The sequence below is a fragment of the Piliocolobus tephrosceles genome, chromosome 11 (assembly GCF_002776525.5).
Source record: "Piliocolobus tephrosceles isolate RC106 chromosome 11, ASM277652v3, whole genome shotgun sequence".
Classification (NCBI taxonomy): domain Eukaryota; kingdom Metazoa; phylum Chordata; class Mammalia; order Primates; family Cercopithecidae; genus Piliocolobus; species Piliocolobus tephrosceles.
In genome coordinates this window covers 57873468-57895792 of record NC_045444.1, presented here as the reverse complement: position 1 = coordinate 57895792, position 22325 = coordinate 57873468, and the positions used below count along the sequence as shown (strand labels likewise).

At 39.0% G+C, this 22325-nt stretch overlaps 1 protein-coding gene across 1 annotated transcript in view; it reads right to left on the bottom strand.

Annotated features, from left to right (window-relative positions):
• The window catches only part of HAT1 (histone acetyltransferase 1), a 68688-nt gene that overhangs the window by 5938 nt on the left and 40425 nt on the right, over positions 1-22325 (bottom strand). The window contains exons 5-9 of the mRNA XM_023185929.1: positions 19276-19455; positions 18882-19003; positions 18277-18381; positions 17842-17948; positions 60-211 (exon numbers count right to left, since the gene is read on the bottom strand). Of these exons, the coding sequence (XP_023041697.1) occupies positions 60-211; positions 17842-17948; positions 18277-18381; positions 18882-19003; positions 19276-19455 (666 nt within the window). The remainder of the gene's footprint in view (positions 1-59; positions 212-17841; positions 17949-18276; positions 18382-18881; positions 19004-19275; positions 19456-22325) is intronic.

The following is a 22325-nucleotide window of genomic DNA, read 5'->3' as shown; positions in this document are numbered from 1 at the left end:
TATACACTTTAAAAATTTGTTTGTAATTTAAATGTTTTCCTCCTACAGAATAAAAATACCTTATTTATTTTGAACTTCTGTTGTGCCTCTATTGCCATATCTTCATTGAATCCTTGCATTAATTTTTCCCGGGAAAAACAGGGCAAATCTTGACAAAGCTTCACAAGCACAAAGTCTCGTAATTTCACATAGCTTTTGGATGGATCTTCCGCTAAATAAATAAGGCAAAATAATATTAACATTTCCTTTATACTCAATATAATTTCTTCATCATTTGCAATCTCAACATATATGGTAGGCTAGGAAGGCAAATATTCTTAAAAGAATTACACATACAAAAGTTACAACATGAAAGGATTATTCCTTATAAATAAAACTATTATAAATCCAATCCTTTTGCAAAGACATTTGTATTAATATTTGTGAATCAAGAGCTACCTATTTAAAATTTAAACTTTTTTTTTCTTTGAGACAGATTCTCTGTCACTCAAGCTGGAGTGCAGTGGCATGATCATGGTTCACCACAGCCTCAGCCTCCCAGGATCAGGTGATCCTCCTATTTCAGCCTCCCTAGTAGCTAGGACTACAGGCTCCCCCCACCACACTTGGGTAATTTTTGTATTTTTTGTAGAGACAGGGTTTCACCATGTTGCCTAGGCTGGTTTTGAATTCCTGGGCTCAAGTGATCCACCTGCCTCAGCCTCCCAAAGTGCTAGGATTATAAGCATAAGTGACTACACCCAGCCTCAAATTTAAACTTTTTAACTGGCATGGTATCACATGCATCTTAGTTTTGATTCCAATTAAAGTAGCTGTATAAGTGGGAGATTCAAATTTGGATGAACAGATCAGGCACAGTGGCACACGACCGTAATCTCAGCACTTTGGGAGACCTGAGGCAGGCAGATCACTTGAGGCCAGGAGTTAGAGACCAGCCTGGCCAACATGACAAAATCCCATCTCTACTAAAAATACAAAAATTAGGCTGGGTGTAGTGGCTCACGCCTGTAATCCCAGCACTTTGGGAGGCCAAGGCAGGCAGATCACCTGAGGTCAGGAGTTTGAGAAAGCCTGGCCAACATGGTGAAACTCTGTTTCTACTAAAAATACAAAAATTAGCCAAGCATGGTGGTGCATGCCTGTAATCTCAGCTACTCAGGAGACTAAGGCAGAAGAATTGCTTGAACCTGGGAGGCGGAGGCTGCAGTGAGCTGTGATCACACCACTGTACTCCAGCCTGGGCAACAGAGTGACCCTCTGTCTCCAAAAAAACAAACAAACAACAAATTAGCCAGGTGTGGTCATGCACATTCCTCCCAGCTACTCAGGAGGCTGAAGCATGAGACGCACTTGACTCTTGGAGGCAGAGATAGTAGTGAGTGAGCCAAGACTGTGCTACTGCACTCCACCCTGGGTGACAGAGACTGTCTCAAAAAAAAAAAAAAAAAAAAAAAATTCATACAGAAAGACAAAGGACCCAGAATAGCCAAAACAATATTGAAAAAGAACAGGCTGGGCACAGTGGCTCACACCTGTAATCCCAGCACTTTGGGAGGCCAAGGCAGGTGGATCACAAGGTCAGGAGTTTGAGACCAGCCTGGCCAACATGGTGAAACCCCGTCTCTGCTAAAAATATAAAAATTAGCTGGGCGTGGTGGTGGTAATCCCAGCTACTTGGGAGGCTGAGGCAGGAGAATCACTTGAACCGAGGCTGCAGTGAGCCGAGATTGTGTCACTGCACTCCAGCCTGGGCAACAGAGCAAGACTCCATCTGGGGAAAAACAAAAAAGAACAAAACGTGGAGGACTAAACACTTTCTGATTTCAAAACTTACTTCAAACCTAAGATAATCAAGACCATGTGACACTAGCATAAGGATAGACATATACATCAAAGGAACTGAACTGACAGTCCAGAAATAAAACCATAGATTTAGGTCTGTTAATCTTGGAGAAGGTTGCAAAGACAATTCAATGGGGGAAAGAAGAGTCTTCAACAAATGGTGATGGGACAATTGGATCTCTATCATCAAAAGTATAAAGTTGGATCCCCTTTCCTCACACCATACATAAAAATTAACCAAAATTGATCATAGTCCCACATTTAAGAGGTAAAACTATAAAACTCTTTAAAGAAAACACAGAGTAAATCTTCATGACCTCTGGTTAGACAACGGTTTCTTAGATAATGAGAACAAAGCATAAGCAACAAAAGAAAAAAATAGATAAACTAGGTGACAAAAAATTTAAAACTCTTGTATTTCAAATGATACCAGTAAGAAAATGAAAAAAATAACATACAGAATGGGAGACTATTTGTAAATCATGTATCTAATAAAACACTTGTATCCAGACTCATATAAATTGGTATAAAAACTCTTATAATTTCGTTAAAAAAACTCAACTAAAAAATAGGCAAAGGATCTAAATTGACATTTATCAATAAGATATATACAAGTGGATAATAAGCACATGGAAAAATGCACAATCTCCCTAGCCACAGAAAATGTGAAAATGTGAATACCACTTCATACCTACAAGGATGGCTAGAATTAAAAACACAGTAACAAGTATTGATGAGTATATGGAGAAATTGAAACCCTGATACCCTGATATTACATTAATAGAAATGTAAAATGGTGTAGCCATTTTGGAAAATAGTCTGGTGATTCCTCAAAAAGTTAAACATAGTTACCAGATTTCCCATTATTTCCAGTCTTAGGTATATACCCAAGAGATAGGAAAACACAGGTCCACATAAAAATTTGTACATGACTGTTCCTAGTAGCATTATTCATTCATAAGAGCCAAAAAGTGGGAACAATCTAAGTGGGAACAATCTAAAATGTTCAACTGACCAATGAATATATAAAATGATATAACACACAGTGGAATATTATTTGGCAATAAGAAGAAATGAAGTACTGTTATATGCTATAAGAATGCACCTTGAAAACATTATGCCATGTGAAAGAAACTAGTCACATATTGCATGATTCCAATGTCCAGAATAGGCAAATTTATAGAGACAGGAAGTGGATTAGTGGTTGCCTAGGGATAGGAGTTGAGGGGAGGAAAGGAGTGCTAACAGGGATTTCTTTTGGGGGTTTCTTTTATGGGGGAACAGAATATTCCAAAATTAGATTATTCGCTAGGGCTGCTAGCACTTTGGGAGGCAGAGGTGGACGGATCTCTTGAGACTAGAAGTTCGAGGCCAGCCTGGCCAACAAGGCCAAACACCGTCTCTACTAAAAATACAAAAATTAGCCAGGTGTGGTGGCACATTCCTGTGATCCCAGCTACTCAGGAGGCTGAGGCACGAGAGTCGCTTGAACCTAGGAGGCAGAGGTTGCAGTGAGCTGCAATCACCCTACTGCACTCCAGCCTGGGTGACAGACTGAGACTGTCTCAAACAAAAATATTATGGTGATGGTTGTGCTGTAAATATCATCTTAAAACTGTCTACTTTCAGTGAATGAATTGTATGGTGTGTTAATTATATATCAATAAAGCTATTTTTAAAAAAAGCCTGAGACAGGGTAATGTCTTATGATTCCAAGAAACACATTCATGGCCGGGCGCAGTGGCTCAAGCCTGTAATCCCAGCACTTTGGGTGGCCGAGACGCGTGGATCACGAGGTCAGGAGATTGAGACCATCCTGGCTAACATGGTGAAACCCCGTCTCTACTAAAAAATACAAAAAACTAGCCGGGCGCAGTGGCGGGCACCTGTAGTGCCAGCTACTCAGGAGGCTGAGGCAGGAGAATGGCGTAAACCCGGGAGGCGGAGCTTGCAGTAAGCTGAGCTCCGGCCACTGCACTCCAGCCTGGGCGACAGAGCGAGACTCCATCTCAAAAAAAAAAATGCATTCATTCATTCAACTCATTTGTACTAAATACCTTTTTTATGCTTCTATGCCACATTTAATTATTCACATCATATGCATGTAGTTATTAAGTGCCATTTAACTATGACTTTAAAATAGTAAGAATTGAAATCAAGCCACTGCATCAATTTGGGATGAAATTATGATCTATTAAGAATGGTGAAATCAACAGTAAAACAAAATAAGTAAAATACAGACCTACACAGAAAATCAAGTATATGTTATATAATTTGTCACCCTGTCCCATTCTTCAGTCTTTTCTAACTTTAATTTACCTGCATCATCCGTTATACAAGCCACCCAGAAACCTGGAGGACATTTGTTTCTTCCATCTGGTTCCACTAGTATTTTTGTCAACTAATAACCTTTTTTTAACTCATCCTCCTTACCTGTTCTCCCCTGCTTTATAAAATATAAACTGAACTCTGACACCACCCTATATTAAAATTGTTCAAGCATATAAGAGAGGAAAGGAAGGAACAGAAAAAATACTTGAAGAAATAATGGTCAAAAACTTCCCAAATTTGATGAAAAACACTGGTCAACACATCTAGGAAGCTCAAACTTCAACTAGGAAAAACATAAAGAGATCTACACCCAAACATATCATAATCACTGTCAAAAGTGAGAGAAACAGAAAATCTTTAAAGCAGCAAGGGAAAAATGACTCATTAGAAACCAAGGAAGTCAGAAGTCAGTGGGATGACATATTCAAAGTACCAACAGGAGAAAAAAACCTATCAACCAAGAATTCTGTATCCAGCAAAACTATCCTTCAAAATAAAGGTGAAATAAAGATATTCCCAGAAAACCAAAGACTGAGGAAATCTGCTGCCAGCTGACTTGCCCAAAAGAAATATTAAAGAACTCCTTCAGGCTAAAAGAACATGGTACCACTGAAATCCACATGAAGAAATTAAGTATACTCATAAAGATATACATAAAAGTTAATATAAGTATTTTTTCTCTTTTCTTCTCTCAACTAATTTAAAAGACAATTACATAAAGCAATAATTATAAGCCAGTGTTTGGCTTACAGTAATACATAAGGATGTGGCCACGAACAGGGGCTCATACCTGTAATCCCAGCATTTTCGGAGGCCAAAGCAGGCAGACTGCTTGAGCTCAGGAGTATGAGACCAAAAAGTACAAAAATTTAGCCAGGTGCAGTGGCATGCACCTTTAGTCCCAGCTACTCGGGAGGCTAAGGCAGGAGAATCGATTGAGCTGGGGAGGCAGAGGTTGCGGTGAGCCCAGGTCACACTTTTGCACTCCAGCCTGGGCAACAGAAAACCCTGTCTCAAAAAAAAAAAAAAAAAGATGTAATCCTACTGAGCAGCTAGGACTAGGACTACAGGTGTGTGCCACCACACTCTGCTAATTCTTTTTTTCTTTCTGGTTAAGAGATGGGGTCTTGCTATGTTGCCCAGACTGGTCTGAAACTCCTGGCCTCAAGTGATCCTTCCTCCTTGGCCTCCCAAAGTACTGGGATTACAGGCATTAGTCACTGAGTCCATCCTAAGAAAATAACTTAAAAAAAAAAAATTTAAAAAAACCACAAAGAAATTGAAATGGTTCAACAGAAAATATTATTTAACACAAAAGAAGGCAGTAAAAAAGAAACAAAATAACAAAAAGGGTTTGACTCACACCTGTAATCCCAGCACCTTGAGAGGCCAAGGCGGGAGGATCACTTGAGCTCAAGAGTTCAAGACCAGCCTAGGCAACATAGCGAGACCTCATCTCCACTAAAAATTAAAAAAATTAGCCAAAGTGTAGTGGCATACACCTGTAGTCCCAGCTACTTGGTAGGCTGAGGGGGAGGACAGCTTGGGCCCAGGAGTTTGAGGCTGCAGTGAGCCATGATCATGCCACTGGACTTCAGACTCTGACAGAGCAAGACCCTGTCCTCCCCTCCCCACCAAAATAAACGAGACATATAGAAAACGAACAGCAAAATGGCAGGCATAATTCTAACCATAATAATAATTACATTAAATGCATATATATTAAAATATTCTAATCAAAAAGCAAAGATTGTCAGACTGAATTTTAAAAGATCCAACCATACGCTGTCCACAAGAGAAACATTTTAGATTCAAGATGGATAGGTTCAAAGTCTAATGATGAAAAAAGATAGCCAGGCGCTGTGGCTCACGCCTTTAATTGCAGCACTTTGGGAGGCTGAGGCGGGCACATCACCTGAGGTCAGGAGTTTGAGACCAGCCTGACCAACATGGTGAAACCCCATTTCTACTAAAAATACAAAAATTAGCCAAATGTGGTGGTGGGCACCTGTAATTCCAGCTACCTGGGAGGCCAAGGGAGGAGAACTGGTTGAACCCAGGAGGCGGAGGTTGCACTGAGCCAAAATTGTGCCACTGCACTCCAGTCTGGGTGACAGAGACTTCGTCTCCAAAAAAAAAAAGATATACCAAGCAAACAATATGCAAGCTAGAGTGGCCATATTAATATCAGGCAAAATAGAGTTTAAAGCCAGATGCAGTGGCTCATGCCTATAATTCCAACACTCTGAGAGACTGAGTCAGGTAGATCGCTTGAGCCCTGGAGTTTGAGACCAGCCTGGGCAATATGGCAAAACTCTGTCTCTATTTTTTTTTTTTTTTTAAAGAGTTTAAGACAAAAAAGGGGCACGTTTTATAATGATTAAAAAAGTTTATTCGTCAGGAAGATATTACAATTATAAACAAATGCACAACTAACAACAGAGCCCCAAAATACATGAAGAAAATACTGACAGAATTAAAGGGAGAAACAGACAACAGAAATAGTTTGAAATTTCAATACTGCACTCTCAGTAATGGATAGAACAATTAGACAGAAAATTGGCAAAGATATAGAAGGCCTGAATAGCACTATCAATCAACTTGGTCCAACTGATATTTATAGAACATTTTACCCAATAACAGCAAAATACATGTTCTTTATGAGTGTGCAAGGAACATTCATCCAGGAAAGACTTAATGATAGGCCAGGGATCAATAAACTATGATAGCCCATGGGCCAATCTTGCCTGTGGCCTGTTTTTGTATGGTATGTGAACTAAGAATGGTTTCTAAACAACAACAAAAACCAAGAGTATGCAACAGAGACTGTGTGTAGCTTGCAAAGCATAAAATACAACCTATTCTTAAAAAAAAAAAAAAAAAAAAGTTTGCTGACCCCTAAGCTTGAACAGAAAACAAAACTCAATATATGAAAAAGGGCTGGGCATGATGGCTCACACCTGTGATCTTAGCACTTTGGGAGGCCAAGACGGGGGCATTGCTTGAGCCCAGGAGTTCCAGACCAGCCTGAGCAACATGGCAAAACCCCGTTTCTACAAAAATAGTAAAAATTAGCTGGGTGTGGTGGCGTGCACCTGTAGGCCCAATGACTTGGGAGGCTGAGGCAGAAGGATCACTTGAGGCCAGAAGGTTGAGGCTGCAGTGAGCCACGATTATGGCACTGCACTCCAGTGTGGGCGACAGAGCAAGATTCTGTCTCAAAAGATAGGTAGGTAGATAAATAGACAAATAGAATAAATGAAAAAGGTTCACTGGAAGGTCGTGCAAAAATTAAATATAAAATCACATAAGTAAATGAAAAAGGACCGAAATCATTCTCTCTCTCTCTCTCTCTCTCTCTCTCTATATATATATATATATTTTTTTTTTCCTTTTTTTTTTTTTTTTTTTACCGAGTTTCGCTCTGTCGCCCAGGCTGGAGAGCAGTGGCGTGATCTCGGTTCACTGTAAGCTCCGCCTCCCGGGTTCACACCATTCTCCTGCCTCAGCCTCCCGAGTAGCGGGACTACAGGCACTTGCCACCGTGCCTGGCTAATTTTTTGTATTTTTAGTAGAGATGGGGTTTCACCGTGTTAGGCAGGATGGTCTCAATCTCCTGACCTCATGATCTGCCTGCCTCAGCCTCCCAAAGTGCTTGGATTACAGGCATGAGCCAACGTGCCCGGCCTTTTTTTTTTTTTTCTCAGACGGAGTTTCGCTCTTGTTGCCCAGGCTGGAGTGCAATGGTGCCATCTCGGCTCACTGCAACCTCCGCCTCCCACGTTCAAGCGATTCTCCTGCCTCAGCCTCTCAAGTAGCTTGGATTACAGGCACGTGCCACCACGCCCAGCTAATTTTGTATTTTTAGTAGCGACGGGGTTTCTCCTTGTTGATCAGGCTGGTCTCAAACTCCTGACTTCAGATGATCTGCTGGCCTCCACCTCCCAAAATGTTGGGATTACAGGCGTGAGCCACCACGCCTGGCCCTAAAATATGTTAACAACAGTGGAATTAAATTCAAACTTTACAAAAGAAAACATGGGAATCCACATTATTTAGAAATTGAACAACAGGCTTTAAATAATCCTTGGATCAAAAAAGAAATCACAAGGAAAATTAAAACATATTTTGAACTGAATGAAAATGAAAGCACAATTTCTAAAACCTTATGTGATGCAGCTACATCAATGCTTATATTTATACATAAATGTATATTATGTGTAAATATTTAGGTATTTAAATGTCTATATTAGAGGCTGGATGCGGTGGCTCACGCCTGTAATCCCAGCACTTTGGGAGGCTGAGGCAGGCGGATCATGAAGTCAGGAGATCAAGACCACAGTGAAACCCCGTCTCTACTAAAAATGCAAAAAATTAGCCAGGTGCGGTGGCAGGCGCCTGTAGGCCCAGCTACTCAGGAGGCTGAGGCAGGAGAATGGTGTGAACCCGGGAGGCGAAGCTTGCAGTGAACCGAGATCGCGCCACTGTACTCCAGCCTGGGTGACAGAGCGAGACTCCGTCTCAAAAACAAAATGTCTATATTAAAAAAGAAAGGCCAAGCATGGTGGCTCACAACTGTAATCTCAGCACTTTGGGAGGCCAAAGTGGGCCAATCATTTGAGGCCAAGAGTTCAAGACAAGCCTGGCCAACAAAGCGAAGCCCTATCTCTACCAAAAATACAAAAATGAGCTGGGTGCAGTGGCGCATGCCTATAGTCCCAGCTGCCCAGGAGGCTGAGGCCTGAGAATCGCTTAAGCCTGGGAGGTGGAGGAGGTTCCACCACTTCACTCCAGCCCGGGTGACAGAGCGAGACTCTGTCTAAAAAAAGAAAAGAAAAGAAGACATCAAATCAATATATCCTAAGATTCTATCTTAACTAGAAAAGGAAGGGCAAATTAAACCCAAAGGAATAAGAAGCAATAATAATAAAAGAGTAGAAATCAATGAAAAAGAAAACAAAAATAGACAAGTTCACATAAACACAAAGTTGGTTCTTTGAAATGATCGACGAATTGACAAACCTTTAGTTAGAATGACTGAAAAAAAAAGGGAAAACAACATTTACCAAAATCAGGCATGAAAGAAGGGATATTCCTACCAACTTTACAGAAATTAGAAGAATTGTACGGGAATATGCCATGCACTTTATGCCAACAAATAAGACAACTCAGATGAAACAGACAGCTTCTAGAAAGACACAAATTACCAAAATGACTCAAAAAGTAAATGACTATGTGAACTGACTATAACGAAGACATTTAATTACCAACTAAAAATCTTCCCACAAAGACAATCTACAACCAGATGGCTTTACTGGTAAATTCCACGAAACACCTGAAGAAGAAATAATGATGATCCTTCACAAACTATTCTAGAAAATAGAGGAAACAAGCCAGGCAGGGGGGCTCATGCCTGTAATCCCAGCACTTTGGGAGGCCGAGGCGAGTGGATCACCTGAGGTCAGGAGTTCAAGACCAGCCTGGCCAACATGGTGAAACCCCATCTCTACTAAAAATACAAAAATTAACCAGGCATGGTGGTACAGGCATGGTGGTGCAGGCCTGTAGTCCCAGCTACTCAGGAGGCTGAGGCAGGAGAATCAGTTGACCCTGGGAGGCAGAGGTTGCAGTGAGCCAAGATGGTGCCACTGCACTGGCAACAGAGTGAGACTCCATCTCCATTAAAAGGGGAGGGGAGGGGATAGAGGAAACCCTTCCCTTACCCGCTTTCCCCTTTCCTTCCTTTCCCTTCCCTACTCATTCTATAAGGTCAGAGTTACCCTGACACTAAGGATCTAAGACAAAAACTACAAATCAATATCCCTCATGAATGTAGATACAAATGTCCTCAACAAATATTAGCAAACCAAATCTGGCAATATATAAAATGAATTACATACCAGAACTAAATGGGACTTATACCAGAAATGCAACGTTGGTTTAACATCCAAAAAAATCAATGTAACATACCATGTTAACAAAATAAATAAAATTCAATACATGCAGAACAAAGCATTTGACAAAATCCAACATCAATTCATGATAAAAATGCTTAACAATCTAGAAATAGAAGGGAACTGCCTCAATTTCATAATTAACACATACGAAAGCTACAGCTAACATCATCGACAATGGTGAAAGACCAAATGCTTTCCCTCTAAAACTGGGAGCAAGGCATAGCTGTCTGCGTTCACCATTTCCAGTCACCATTATATTGGAGTTCTCAGCTAAGCAATCGGGTAAGAAAAATAAAGAAAATGCATCTGACTGCAAAGGACGAAGTAAAAATGTCTTTACAGACAACGTGATCCTGTATGTGGAAAATTCTAACCAAAAAACCACTACAACTAATAAACAAGTTCAGCAAGGCTGCAGGATAGAACATCAATATATAAAACCCAATCGTATTTCTACATACTAAAACAATGATCCAAAAATGAAATTAAGAAAATAATCCCATTCCCAACAGCATCAAAAATAAAACATTTACAAATAAAGTTAACAAAAGTAGTGCAAAATTTGTATACTGAAAACATTGTTGAGAAAAGTTTTAAAAGATCTAACTAAATGGAGATATTTCCTTTCTTTTTTTTTTGAGATAGGGTCTCATTCACCCAGGCTGCAGTGCAGTGTACGATCTTGGCTCACTGCAGCCTCGACCTTCTGGGCTCAAGTGATCCTCCCATCTCAGCCTCGTGAGTAGCTGGGTCCACAGGTGCTTGCCTGGCTAATTTTTGTATTTTTGTAGAGATGGGGTTTCGCCACATTGCCTAGGCTGGTCTCGAACTCCTGGGCTCAAGAGATCCACCTCAAAGTGCTGGGATTACAGGTGCAAGCCACCATGCCTGGCCCAAGACATTTCGTATTAATGGATTAGAGCAGTGGTCCCCAACCTTTTTGGTACCAGAAGTGCCAAAAGTCTCTAGCACCAGGGATTTTGTGGAAGGCATTTTTTTCCCTGGGGGTGAGGGGAACAGACAAGGGATGGTTTCTAGATGAAACTGTTCTACCTCAGATCAGTCATCAGGCATTAGTTAGATTTGACCTATATCCTTCACATGTGCAGTTCACAACGGGGTCTGTGCTCCTATGAGAATCTAATGCCGCCACTGATCTGACAGGAGGTAAAGCTCAGGCAATAATGCTTGTTCACCCATCATTTACCTCCTGCTGTGCGGCCCAGTCCTAATAGGCTCTGGACCAGTACCAGTCCGTAGCCTGGGGTTTTGAGACCCCGGATTAGAGGATTCTGAATTGTTAAGATGGGAATTTTCTTCAAATTAATAACAGATTCAATGTAATCCCTCAATCCCTATCAAGACTCAAGAGTTTGTTTTTTTTTTTTTGCAGAAATTGGCGAGCTTATGCTAAAATTTTTATGGAAATACAAGGGATGTTGTATAAACAAAATAATTTTGAAAAAGAACAAAGTTGGAGGGCTTTCACTTCTGATTTCAAGACTCATATATGGTTGAGGTGCTGCTTTGCCAGAGCCTTTGTGCCTAAAGGAGAAAGGGAGGCCACAAAGGCTAAGTAAGGCAGTACATATTCCCCAAGCAGATCAATGTACAGCTCCAAGTTGAAAAGCAAAAGGCCAGAGAAGACACAAGAAGAGAGTGGAGAATGGAAGCTGCAAGTAACCCCAAAAAGAAGAAATCTCTAGCATCAGGCAAGAGATTGCCTGAGAATGAAGATGACTGACTGCCAACAAAAGTACAAAGGCATAGAACAGCTCATTGACATGAAGAACCCCAATTGGGTGCCACAGATAACCAGAAAGGTCACACAACTGAATCTGCGCAGGCCAAAGGAGATTTCAAGAAAAGAAGACATTAAGAGAAAGCAAAAGAGCATTACATGAAATTGCATTTAGCTTGGAAGACAGAGCAGGTGATTATCTGGAAATAGCAGGAGAAAGCCAAGAGGAAGAAAGAGAGGAAAGCAAAAGATGATTCATCTTTGTCAGGAAAGTGAATGCAGTCACTCTCCCTGAAGAAGTAAGCATGGACTAGATAGGAGGAGATACCAGGAACTGGGCCATGCTGCCAAAACCTCTGCTGTGCCTTGCCCACTCTGTGCTGTCACCACTGCAGCAGCCCTTCACAGCTAGGAGACCCCACAGCCTGCTGCCTGTGGGGGTTGGGGAAGGGCACCTGCTATAACTTTGTGTGTGCCAGGCAAAGTGCAGTTGCTTACACCTGTAATTCCTTGCTTTGGGAGGCTGAGGCAGGACAGCTGGAGCCCTGGAGTTCAAGACCAGCCTGGGCTACATAGTGAGACCCCATCTCTACAGAAAATGCTTTAAAAATTAGCCAGGTATGGTGGCATGTGCCTGTAGTTCCAGTTACTTGGAAGGCTGAGGCAGGAGCTTTGCTTAAGCCCAGGAGTTCAAGGTGCAGTGAGCTATCACTCCACTGCACTCCAGCCTGGGTGACAGAGCAACACACTGTCTCAAACACTACCCCTACCTCCCCCAAAAAACAAAAGAAAAACCCCAAAAGATGCAGACAGCATTCCATATGTAACCGTTTGGATGTTTTCTTAAAAACTGTTTTTAGAGTTCAGGATCCTGGTGGGGGTCCTGGGAGGAGTGCCTTAAAAGGCAGGATTTTGTCAGGTAGATTACACAGTAGGGGGTGGTTGTGCCAGGGGTCGAGCACTGATGAATTTGCAACATGCAGCCCCAGTGTGTGCTGCTTGGGTGCTCACTCAGAAAGGGGCTGCCCTTTGGGACCCTGTACTCCTGTGTCCTTGAGGGTTATGGCCCAAGCCAGCCAGTCTGCTCTGAAGCCTCCATCTCTACCCTTCCTTGTCCCATTCCCACCTGCCTGGCCAGGGCTAGGACCCATTTTTAACCCTACGCCATCGAGCATTTCAAGAAACTTCTGTTTACCTTGCAGTACACAGGCAAAACATCTTCCACAGATTCAACTCATATATTTGGCAGGTTAAACTTGACATTATCGTTTAAAAATTATATATATATAAAGCTGTATCAACCTAATCACGACGGTTTGGTAGTGGCATAAGGGTAGAAGTATAGATCATTAGAGAGTCTGGGAATAAACCTTCACATTTATGGTCAACTGATTTTCAAGAAAAGTACCAAGGAAATTCAATGAGGAAAGACACTCTGTTCAACAAATGGTGCCAAGACAGCTGGATATCCACATGTAAGAAGATGAACTGAGATACCTACCTCACATCATACACAACAATTTATTCAAAATGGACCAAGGACCTCAATGGAGGTTGGGTGTAGGGAGGGAAACTGACTACAAATGGATATGAGGGATCTTTCCAGTGATGGAAATGCTCTAAAACAGGCAGATTTACTAAAAACCACTGAACTGTACACTTAAAATGGGTGAATTTTAAGGTCTGGAAATTATACCTCAATAAAGTTGTTTTAATTAAAAACTCTACTAAAGACAAACACTTAAGCAAGTATCTCTTGTAAAACATTTGTTTGTTTGTTTGTTTTTGAGATGGAGTCTTGCTCTGTTGCCCAGGCTGGAGTGCAGTGGCATGATCTCGGTTCACTGCAACCTCCGCCTCCTGGGTTCATGCCATTCTCCTGCCTCAGCCTCCTGAGTGGCTGGGACTACAGGCACCCGCCATCACGCCCGGCTAATTTTTTTATTTTTAGTAGAGATGGGGTTTCACCGTGTTAGCCAAGATGGTCTCGATCTCCTGACCTTGTGATCTGCCTGACTCAGCCTCTCAAAGTGCTGGGATTACAGATGTGAGCCTCCGTGCCCGGCCACATTTTAAAAATTATAATAGATGAGGTACAAGCTTATCCAATGTCAGTTTTTCCAAGTCTACTTCTTTCTAAATTGGTTTAGAAAAACAATTGCATCGCGGCCGGGGGTAGTGGCTCACGCCTATAATCCCAGCACTCTGGGAGGCCAAGGCCGGCGGGTCACGAGGTCAGGAGTTCAAGTCCAGCCTGGCCAATATGGGAAACCCCATCTCTACTAAAAATACAAATATTAGCCGGGTGTGATGGCGGGTGCCTGTAGTCCCAGCCACTCGGGAGGCTGAGGCAGGAGAATGGCTTGAACCCGGGAGGTGGAGGTTGCAGTGAACCGAGATCGTGCCACTACACTCCAGCCTGGGGGACAGAGGGAGACTCCGTCTCAAAAAAAAAAAGAAAAAAAGAAAAATAACTGCATTGCTAATATTGATTTAAAGTAACATTTAGTGTATATGTGTATGGCTGTGTGTGTGCGTGTGTTTTTTTGAGACAGTCTCACTCTGTCGCCAGGGTGGGATGCAGTGGTGGGATCTCGGCTCACAGGTTCAAGTGATTCTCCTGCCTCAGCCTCCTGAGTAGCTAGGACTACAAGCTCATGCCACCACGCCCAGCTAATTTTTCGTATTTTTAGTAGAGACGGGATTTCACCATGCTAGCCAGTATGGTCTCAATGTCTTGACCTCGTGATCCGCCTGCCTTGGCCTCCCAAAGTGTCTCGCTCTGTCCCCCCAGCTAGAGTGCAATGGTGCAATCACAGCTCACTGCAGCCTTGACCTGCAGGGGTCTAACGATCCTCTCATCTCAGTCCCCCAGGTAGCTGGCTGGGACCATATAGGTGTGTGCCACCATATCCAGCTAATAAAAAAATTTTTTTTTTATAGAGACGGGAATCTCCCTATGTTGCCCAGGCTGGTCTTGAACCCCTGAGCTCAAGCAACCCTCCAGCTCAGCCTCCCAAACTTCTGGGATTACAGTCATGAGCCACTGTACCCAGCTGAGTGAAATTTTAAGTAACTTCTATACCCTCAGAAAAGTTTAGGAAATAAGTATCATAGTTACAGTTGAGAACTACTAATCAGGCCACGTTTTTACCTGAAATTTTCACATAAGTCTAAAAACCATGCAAAAAATTTCCAGTTTTAAATAAGCCATTATAGACTGATAATACTTTGTTTGCAGTTTAATATAAGGAACCAAGTCACCACTCAATCTTTAAGCCCTTTGAAAGTGTCGGTCTGAAATGAACTTAAAATGACGACACCCAATAATTTGTGACATCCTTCAATTCCTTTGTTTCTATGCTACAAAGATAAGCAACATATTTAAAGATACAATTTTCTTGAATTTAAATCTACAATGATATGCAGAATAAAAAACTGAGTTTTTTCCAAATTTAATACATCATCTAGCAATCGTTTTTTAAAAGCTTCTCCATATTAACGCACTATATTAGTGATAAAAAAATCATATTCTAAAGAAGGGAAATGAGATAACAGCACAATCACCTAAGTATAAACAATTCACATAATATTCTAAAAAGCTATATGGCACACCCCAGAACAATAAAGGACATTTAAAGGACAAATATAATTAGCTTTTAATGTACTACTGATAGATAATAATACTGATATGTATTCCAGCCCAGAATCAATTTCTATTGCCAAATGCAACTCCTTTCAGAAGTCCAGAGGAAACAGATCATTGATTCTACTTATAAAGTTAAACAACTGAGCTATATTCAAATGCTGTACATCTTAAGAGAATGACATCTTCAAAAGGCAGATGGTATATAAGGAATTGTCTGCCGGTATTTTACCTTAAAATAGAGTGCAAAAAAATGAAAATGGGTGGCAATTATACCACAAACACCCATCCATTGGAAGTAAGATATAACTTAGGCCATCTACAGGAAGTTTCAATTATTATTAGATCTGGCTATGTGTCAAGTAAGCAAAAGGCCATCTCAATATAAAGAATATTCTGGATTGCAAATGGAGGTCCAAAGCCTGCAAAAGAACCACAAAGCTAAAAAAAACACACACAATAATAGAGAAACAACTAAATTACAGAAGAGTAGAAAAATCTGCAGTTTCTTTTGTTTTTTAAGGACTGGGTATGGAAATCTAGGAGAAATAAGTATCTTAATGAGAACAGCTGATAAGGCATTTTTAGTATTTTTAAATGCTGAGAAATGTTAATGCTGAAAATAAACGCCAATACCCAGTTGTCAAATTCAGAAGTCCTTTAGCATGTTTAGTCTTTTCTTTTTAGAGACTTCAGTTTCTAATGAATAACACCAATGAATAAAGGCTACCATTATTGATGACTCTTCACTGAGATTTAAGAAATAAAATTCTTTATCTGCTAATTGGTGCTAAGTATCAAGGACTTTATTGGTTGGAGTAGACAGAAGAAAGTGGTTAAGAGGCTTCAGAGAAACAACCCCTGCTGGCACATTACCCACTAGAGTAGACAAAGACTACTTATGTGAACTCCACATTAAAATCACCAAAAATGTCCCTTCATGTAGCAGCAAGTCTAAGCTCTACAATAGAAGGTAAACAATTTTCTGCTCAACTAAAAGAAGTGACATAGTCTGTATTATGTTTCTACAATTTTATAAGTCATTGAGCTAGTGAAGTTGTTGCTTAAACAATTTATAACTTTTGTTATAAACGAAGTTTAGTAACTACTACTTTATCTCCTGAGTTTCCAACCCATTTAATAGTAGCAGGAAAGTCAGATGAAAAGATAATGCACCTCTGTAAATGTGGAACTCCCTTTTAAAAACAACATGCTTTCCCTCCAGTTTATTATTCTACAGATCAGTTCACTGTTCTGAAGCAACCTCAGTTTTATTTACCTTGGATTACTAGTCTATATAAAAAGGGATGAAACAATCTGCTTACCAGCTTATTTATGTGGTTGCCAGTCTCACATCCAGTTTTCCGGTTTTTTTTTTTTTTTTTTTTTTTTTTTTTTTTTGGTGGGGTGAGGGGGTGGGAGGTGGTATCTTTAAACAAAATTCCCAAATAGCATTTTTTAACATGTTAATATTTTAGTGCATGTTAAATATTATAGTTTGTAACAAAGACGTATCCTGATTCAAACTTGTAAGATTAATACATTTTAATACCAATTTGCATGTAACTATCTGGTAAAATATTTTTCATGAAAAGAAAAAGGTAACTTTCAGTTTCAGCAATTTTATGAACAAATGTGAAAGTTAGAAAATAACATAAATATTTCTTGGGCCACTTTGTTTTTTGGTGGTTCACACTTTTACTCTCATCTGAAACTCCATCTCCTTTTAAAAAGTCAAGTCGAGTAAGTTGTCTTTCCTTCTCCTAAGCATTCTATTCATAATACTACTTCTATGGCTAATCCATACTGAAAGACATTTCCAAAACAAATAGGCCTACATTTCACCTTATCTACTACTGTTGTGAAGGCATGTATTTTAGGAATACAAAACACACACTTTAGGAAATGTGTATTCTATTTAAGAAGTATTCACCTTGACTTTTTTTCTCGGTAAAGTTTAGAATATTCTGACCCTACATGTAAATTAAAGCGCAGGCTGCCTCTAAATAATGCAACTGTTTGCCAAATAAAGTGAACAAATAAGTTATACCATACTTTCAACACATTTATGCCTGACCAAGACTTCCCCATATATATTCGGCTCATTATCTTCAATTTGTTCCATTAAGCACTTCACAGTTAGGGATATAATCCAATTCCCACAAAGCCTTATGATTTAAAGCATAAACTTAAGCCATCTTTAGATGGCTTAAGCACCCTAGGAAAATGTTGCTGTTTAAAATAGTTATTTCTGACAAAAATACAATCAGTAAGAAGACATTTTTTAGAAAGGCTCTTTCAGTAACAAATCACATTTTACATACCTGTAATATCAAGAACTGTAGGAAATTCAGTGTAGTATCTATGAACTGTTTCCAGAAGCTGAGCACCATGGCCTTGACCTTGAAATGGAGTCAAAATCAGCATCTGACTACAGTAAAGAAATTATTTTAAAATTAAAATATCATAACATGACCAGTTTAAAACTTGCAAATCACTATAGTATTACAAACACTTTAAAGTTTGTGTGATCTTTTTTCAGTCCACCTTTGAGATACCCAAAAATTATCAGGCTACTCAAAATTAGTTTAATCTTCTACACCGTTTCAAAGGGAACAATGAAATAAATCAGTACATAGTCCATGAATAATAGTGATTTTTTTTTTAAACAAATCAACACTATTATAACAAGTATTGGAAACTTCAGCAGTTCCTTCTTCTGAAATAAAAGACAAGGCACGTGTTATACTGCCAATTACCTTACACGTGGCCGGGTTTTGTCTGGGTACACATAGTAATTATAGACTGTCATGTAGCCTACGGTCGCAAAGAGCGTAGCTCCATCCTTATTATACTTCTCAAATCTGCAGATAAAACAGAAAGCCAAGCAGGTCAATTACAGTCGCGCTCCCATGCAGTGTCCATTTTCTTTTCCATTCTCTGACTGAATTTTCAGTGTCAGCAAGCTACTCTGTGAGGGCCCAATGGGTACACCTGCTATGTTCTGAATGTACAATTCACTTAATTGGTGTGCAGCAACTTGGATAAATCAGACCTCTTTACATCACTTCAGTGCACTTGCCTATTATAAAGATGAATAGGTGGCAAGTAAAAGAAAACACAGGCAAAGCTCATTTTACTGTTTAAGCCTACATTCAGGGCCCTAACGGACAACAGCATTTAATTCAGCTCTATTCTCAAGGTCTCCCAAAGCATAATGAAGGAAAACTCAAGCCTCATAAACAATAGTTTTTCTTTCCTGGGAAAAATATCATTATACTGTCCCAATAATTGGGCTGCCACAATTAAAATGCTGGCTTTGTGGAGGTAATAAGGTCTACTGTTGCTTTAGAACTGTACTTACACTAGAAAGTAGTGCCATCTTTCATCATCCACGTCAATAAAGCTAGCAGTTTCAATAAACCACATCAAAAAGGTCTGAAGCCTTTCATGATATTCTCGAAAGCCTCTACATGTCATGTCAGCCTAGGGAAAAAGCCAGGAAAAGTCAGGTGAAACTCATCACAAAGGTAAGTGAAAGTCTGCAGAACACAAAATTATCCTGTGGGAAAATGTTTAGAAATCTCAGATTAAGATGTGGACACAGACACAGACATACACACAAAATATATCTTTGTTTATAATGCTGATTAAAACTTGTTTACTGCAGTTAGAATAAATCACTGATAACAAAACTACATACAGGTTTCAGGCAAAAAGAAGAACTTTACTCAATAAATATTTAGATATATCTTTACCTTATATATCTGAAAGGTAAAGTTTTCTCCTCCTGTTGGACTGAGAACTGAGTAGGTATGAAGTAAGGTTCCGAATGGCTTGAAATCAACTTCTTTTTCCAGTAAAGAAAGGAAATCATTTGTGTTTGTGCAAAATCCAGGTGGAATGATTTGTCTAATTTTGCCCTCAACATCATCTGCCTAAAAAATAAAGGATATAAAAAATTAATAACAAATTCAACTTTAAGTTGAATATGGTTAATTTCTTTAAAATTGACAAAACCAACACAAATTATAAAATTTTAGTTGAAAACTAAAGAAGTAAACACACAGTGAACTGGAAAAGGATGAGCTTCCTGTGCACAAACTATATCACACAAAACTGAGATGAGCATAACATAAAAGTAAATAAGGCAGGTAATCTGATACCAAGTACAATAATAAGGGCAATGCTACGGACGTTTCCGTTATGTAGAAAATGCTGACTATACCCCTTCATGAAGAGTCTGAACTGACCAAGGCAAAAGGCTGCTTATTATTTTATATGTGTCAAAGAAATCATATTATCCAAGACATGAAAAGATCACCAGAGATAGTGAGGTAAGGCTAGAGTCAGACCAAATGAATAGCAATCTAGATGGGTCACATTTCCCTCATATGCCAAACTCAAACTAAGATGATAATTTAAAAATATACCTATTTAGGAAATAACATAAATTATATGAATGGATATATCATTCTTTCATCCTTAGACTGTGACACAATTCTTACAGACCTGGATTTGTGACAGTAAAAAAGAGACAAGACTGGACAACAAAACTAAACTCGGAGATTAAAATTACCCTTGTTAAACAACCTCTATCAATGTTATCAGCTGAGCAGACTTCATAATCCTTTTCAAAATCCCAAAAGACCACTTGATTGAATACATTTACTACTTCTCTTTAACCATGAATATTTGATGAAGTCTTACAATAAAGTATTGCTGCTTCTCACCAGGCAATAAAACTTAATGAATTGGTCTCAACTTAACAAAACCTTATCCCTCAATACAGTCCCTAAAAGCCTGACATTACATTCAACAAAATGAGCTTGTATTCTATTCAAACTTTTTCCTGAACAATGAGGCCAGGTTTTTACTTAATGGAGTTTGCCGTGAGTTCAGCTGTAATGTTTGTATTGTATCTATTTCCACAAGGACTGACACAAGAACACTTTGTGTTAACTTACTAAGCAGCTCTTTCATACCGTTTACATGCATGATGGGTATTAGTTCTAAACCAAGACCCTTGCTACTTAGCATTCAAAACAGGGAAATTAAGATGCTTAGGACAAAATACACTACAAAAGGCTAATACAACATGCTACTAATTCCTGTCCTTTCAACCATCTTTTAACTAAGTAGAGGCAATGCACCTGCAGATGAATAGCACTTTATTATAATTCAGTTACATTTTAGGATAGAGAACCAGGGATGACGTTTATCACAAACAAGTTTTATTTTCAATGCTCTGGTACCACCAACATTTATATATAATTTGCTTATAGCTATAAAAAAGACCTATTATTGAAAATATAGCTCTTCAGCATTTTGCCCAACAGTTTATTTCTAATATGTACATCAGTCCTTGCAACTCATTCACACTCTAGATCAAATAAATTGCATTTCATAGGACCGTTTTTGTTTATTTTTGAAGTACTATTTGATAAATATTTTTCCTTGCAATTGCTAATGTGAAAAGGCCATCTTAAGCATATTTTATAGAATCAGTACAATTTCAACAACTATCAAGGAAACTGTCATAATGAGGGATAGCTGTAATAGGTGTGCTGTGTAGCAATTAAAATCCAAAGTAGTGATGAGTAAAACAGTATAGTATAATGTTAGTTAAGGTTTTTAAAAAGTCAAGAAAAACTACTTTTAAAAAGAGATTTGTAATCTATCAGTTTAAAAATCACTTTAAGACTTTCATAGCATGTATAATTTTAACTTTTAAAAACTTTCCTTATGTCCTGTCTTCTCAAGAAGGCATTACAAATCATTTTACATATCTTGCATCAAATCTACTTCAAAGATTTCTCAGAAACTCTAAGTTTCAAGTAGCACTTTTGGTGGTGGGCAGAGCAACCCAAAGGTTTGAGCCCAACAAAGACTTCAAAGGATGCTTATTTACTGTAATAAATATCTTCAAATAAAATATTTTGCTTTGCATAAGTTTACACCTTAAGAATTTTTACAGGGGAAAAGGGCAATTTTAAAGCAAGGAATCTTTATATATTTATATAAATTTTTTTTTTTTTACATGTCAATGTTTATATCAGCTCTATTCATAATCATCAAAACCTGGAGACAACTGAAATGCTCATCAACTAATTAATAGATAAACAAATTGTAGTATATTCATACAGTAACAAGGAAGGGAATACTAATACATGCAACAAAATGGTTGAATATCATAATATTTATGCTAAGTAAAACAAGCCAAACACAAAATCTGAAAATGGTACAATTCCGTTTGTAATGATGTCCTGGCAAGCACAAAACTGTAGGGACCCAAATCAGATAAGTAGTTGCCAGGATTCTGGGAATATTTATAAATAGTTATGTATATAAACATGTATCTGATATACTTACATAAAATATACAACTTAAAACCAAACAGTTCTTCAACCTAGAATTTAGAACTTCGCTTCACTAAAGGGAAAATGTCTGCATTTCTCTATTAAATGGATTCTGTTTTAAGAAAAAAAATCCTGACTACCATCTTAGAGATCTGTACTCTTTTCTCAAATACATAATTTAGTTCAATTTAAAATATTCGTTTTTCAGATTGGATTACTGATCAGATAATAAAATCAGCACAAGAGCAAAACCTCATGTAATCATTGTTAACTGAATAGAGTTAAAAATCAACAGAAACTTTTAAATTACAGTGTTTGTGGCTAAAAGTTTAGAATCTATTTCTGAAGATCACTGAAAAATTCCCTGTCTTCCAGAACATTATTCTAAAACTTCAACTAAAATTACATAGAAATATAGAAAGGATAAGAAATTCAGCTGACTAGACAGA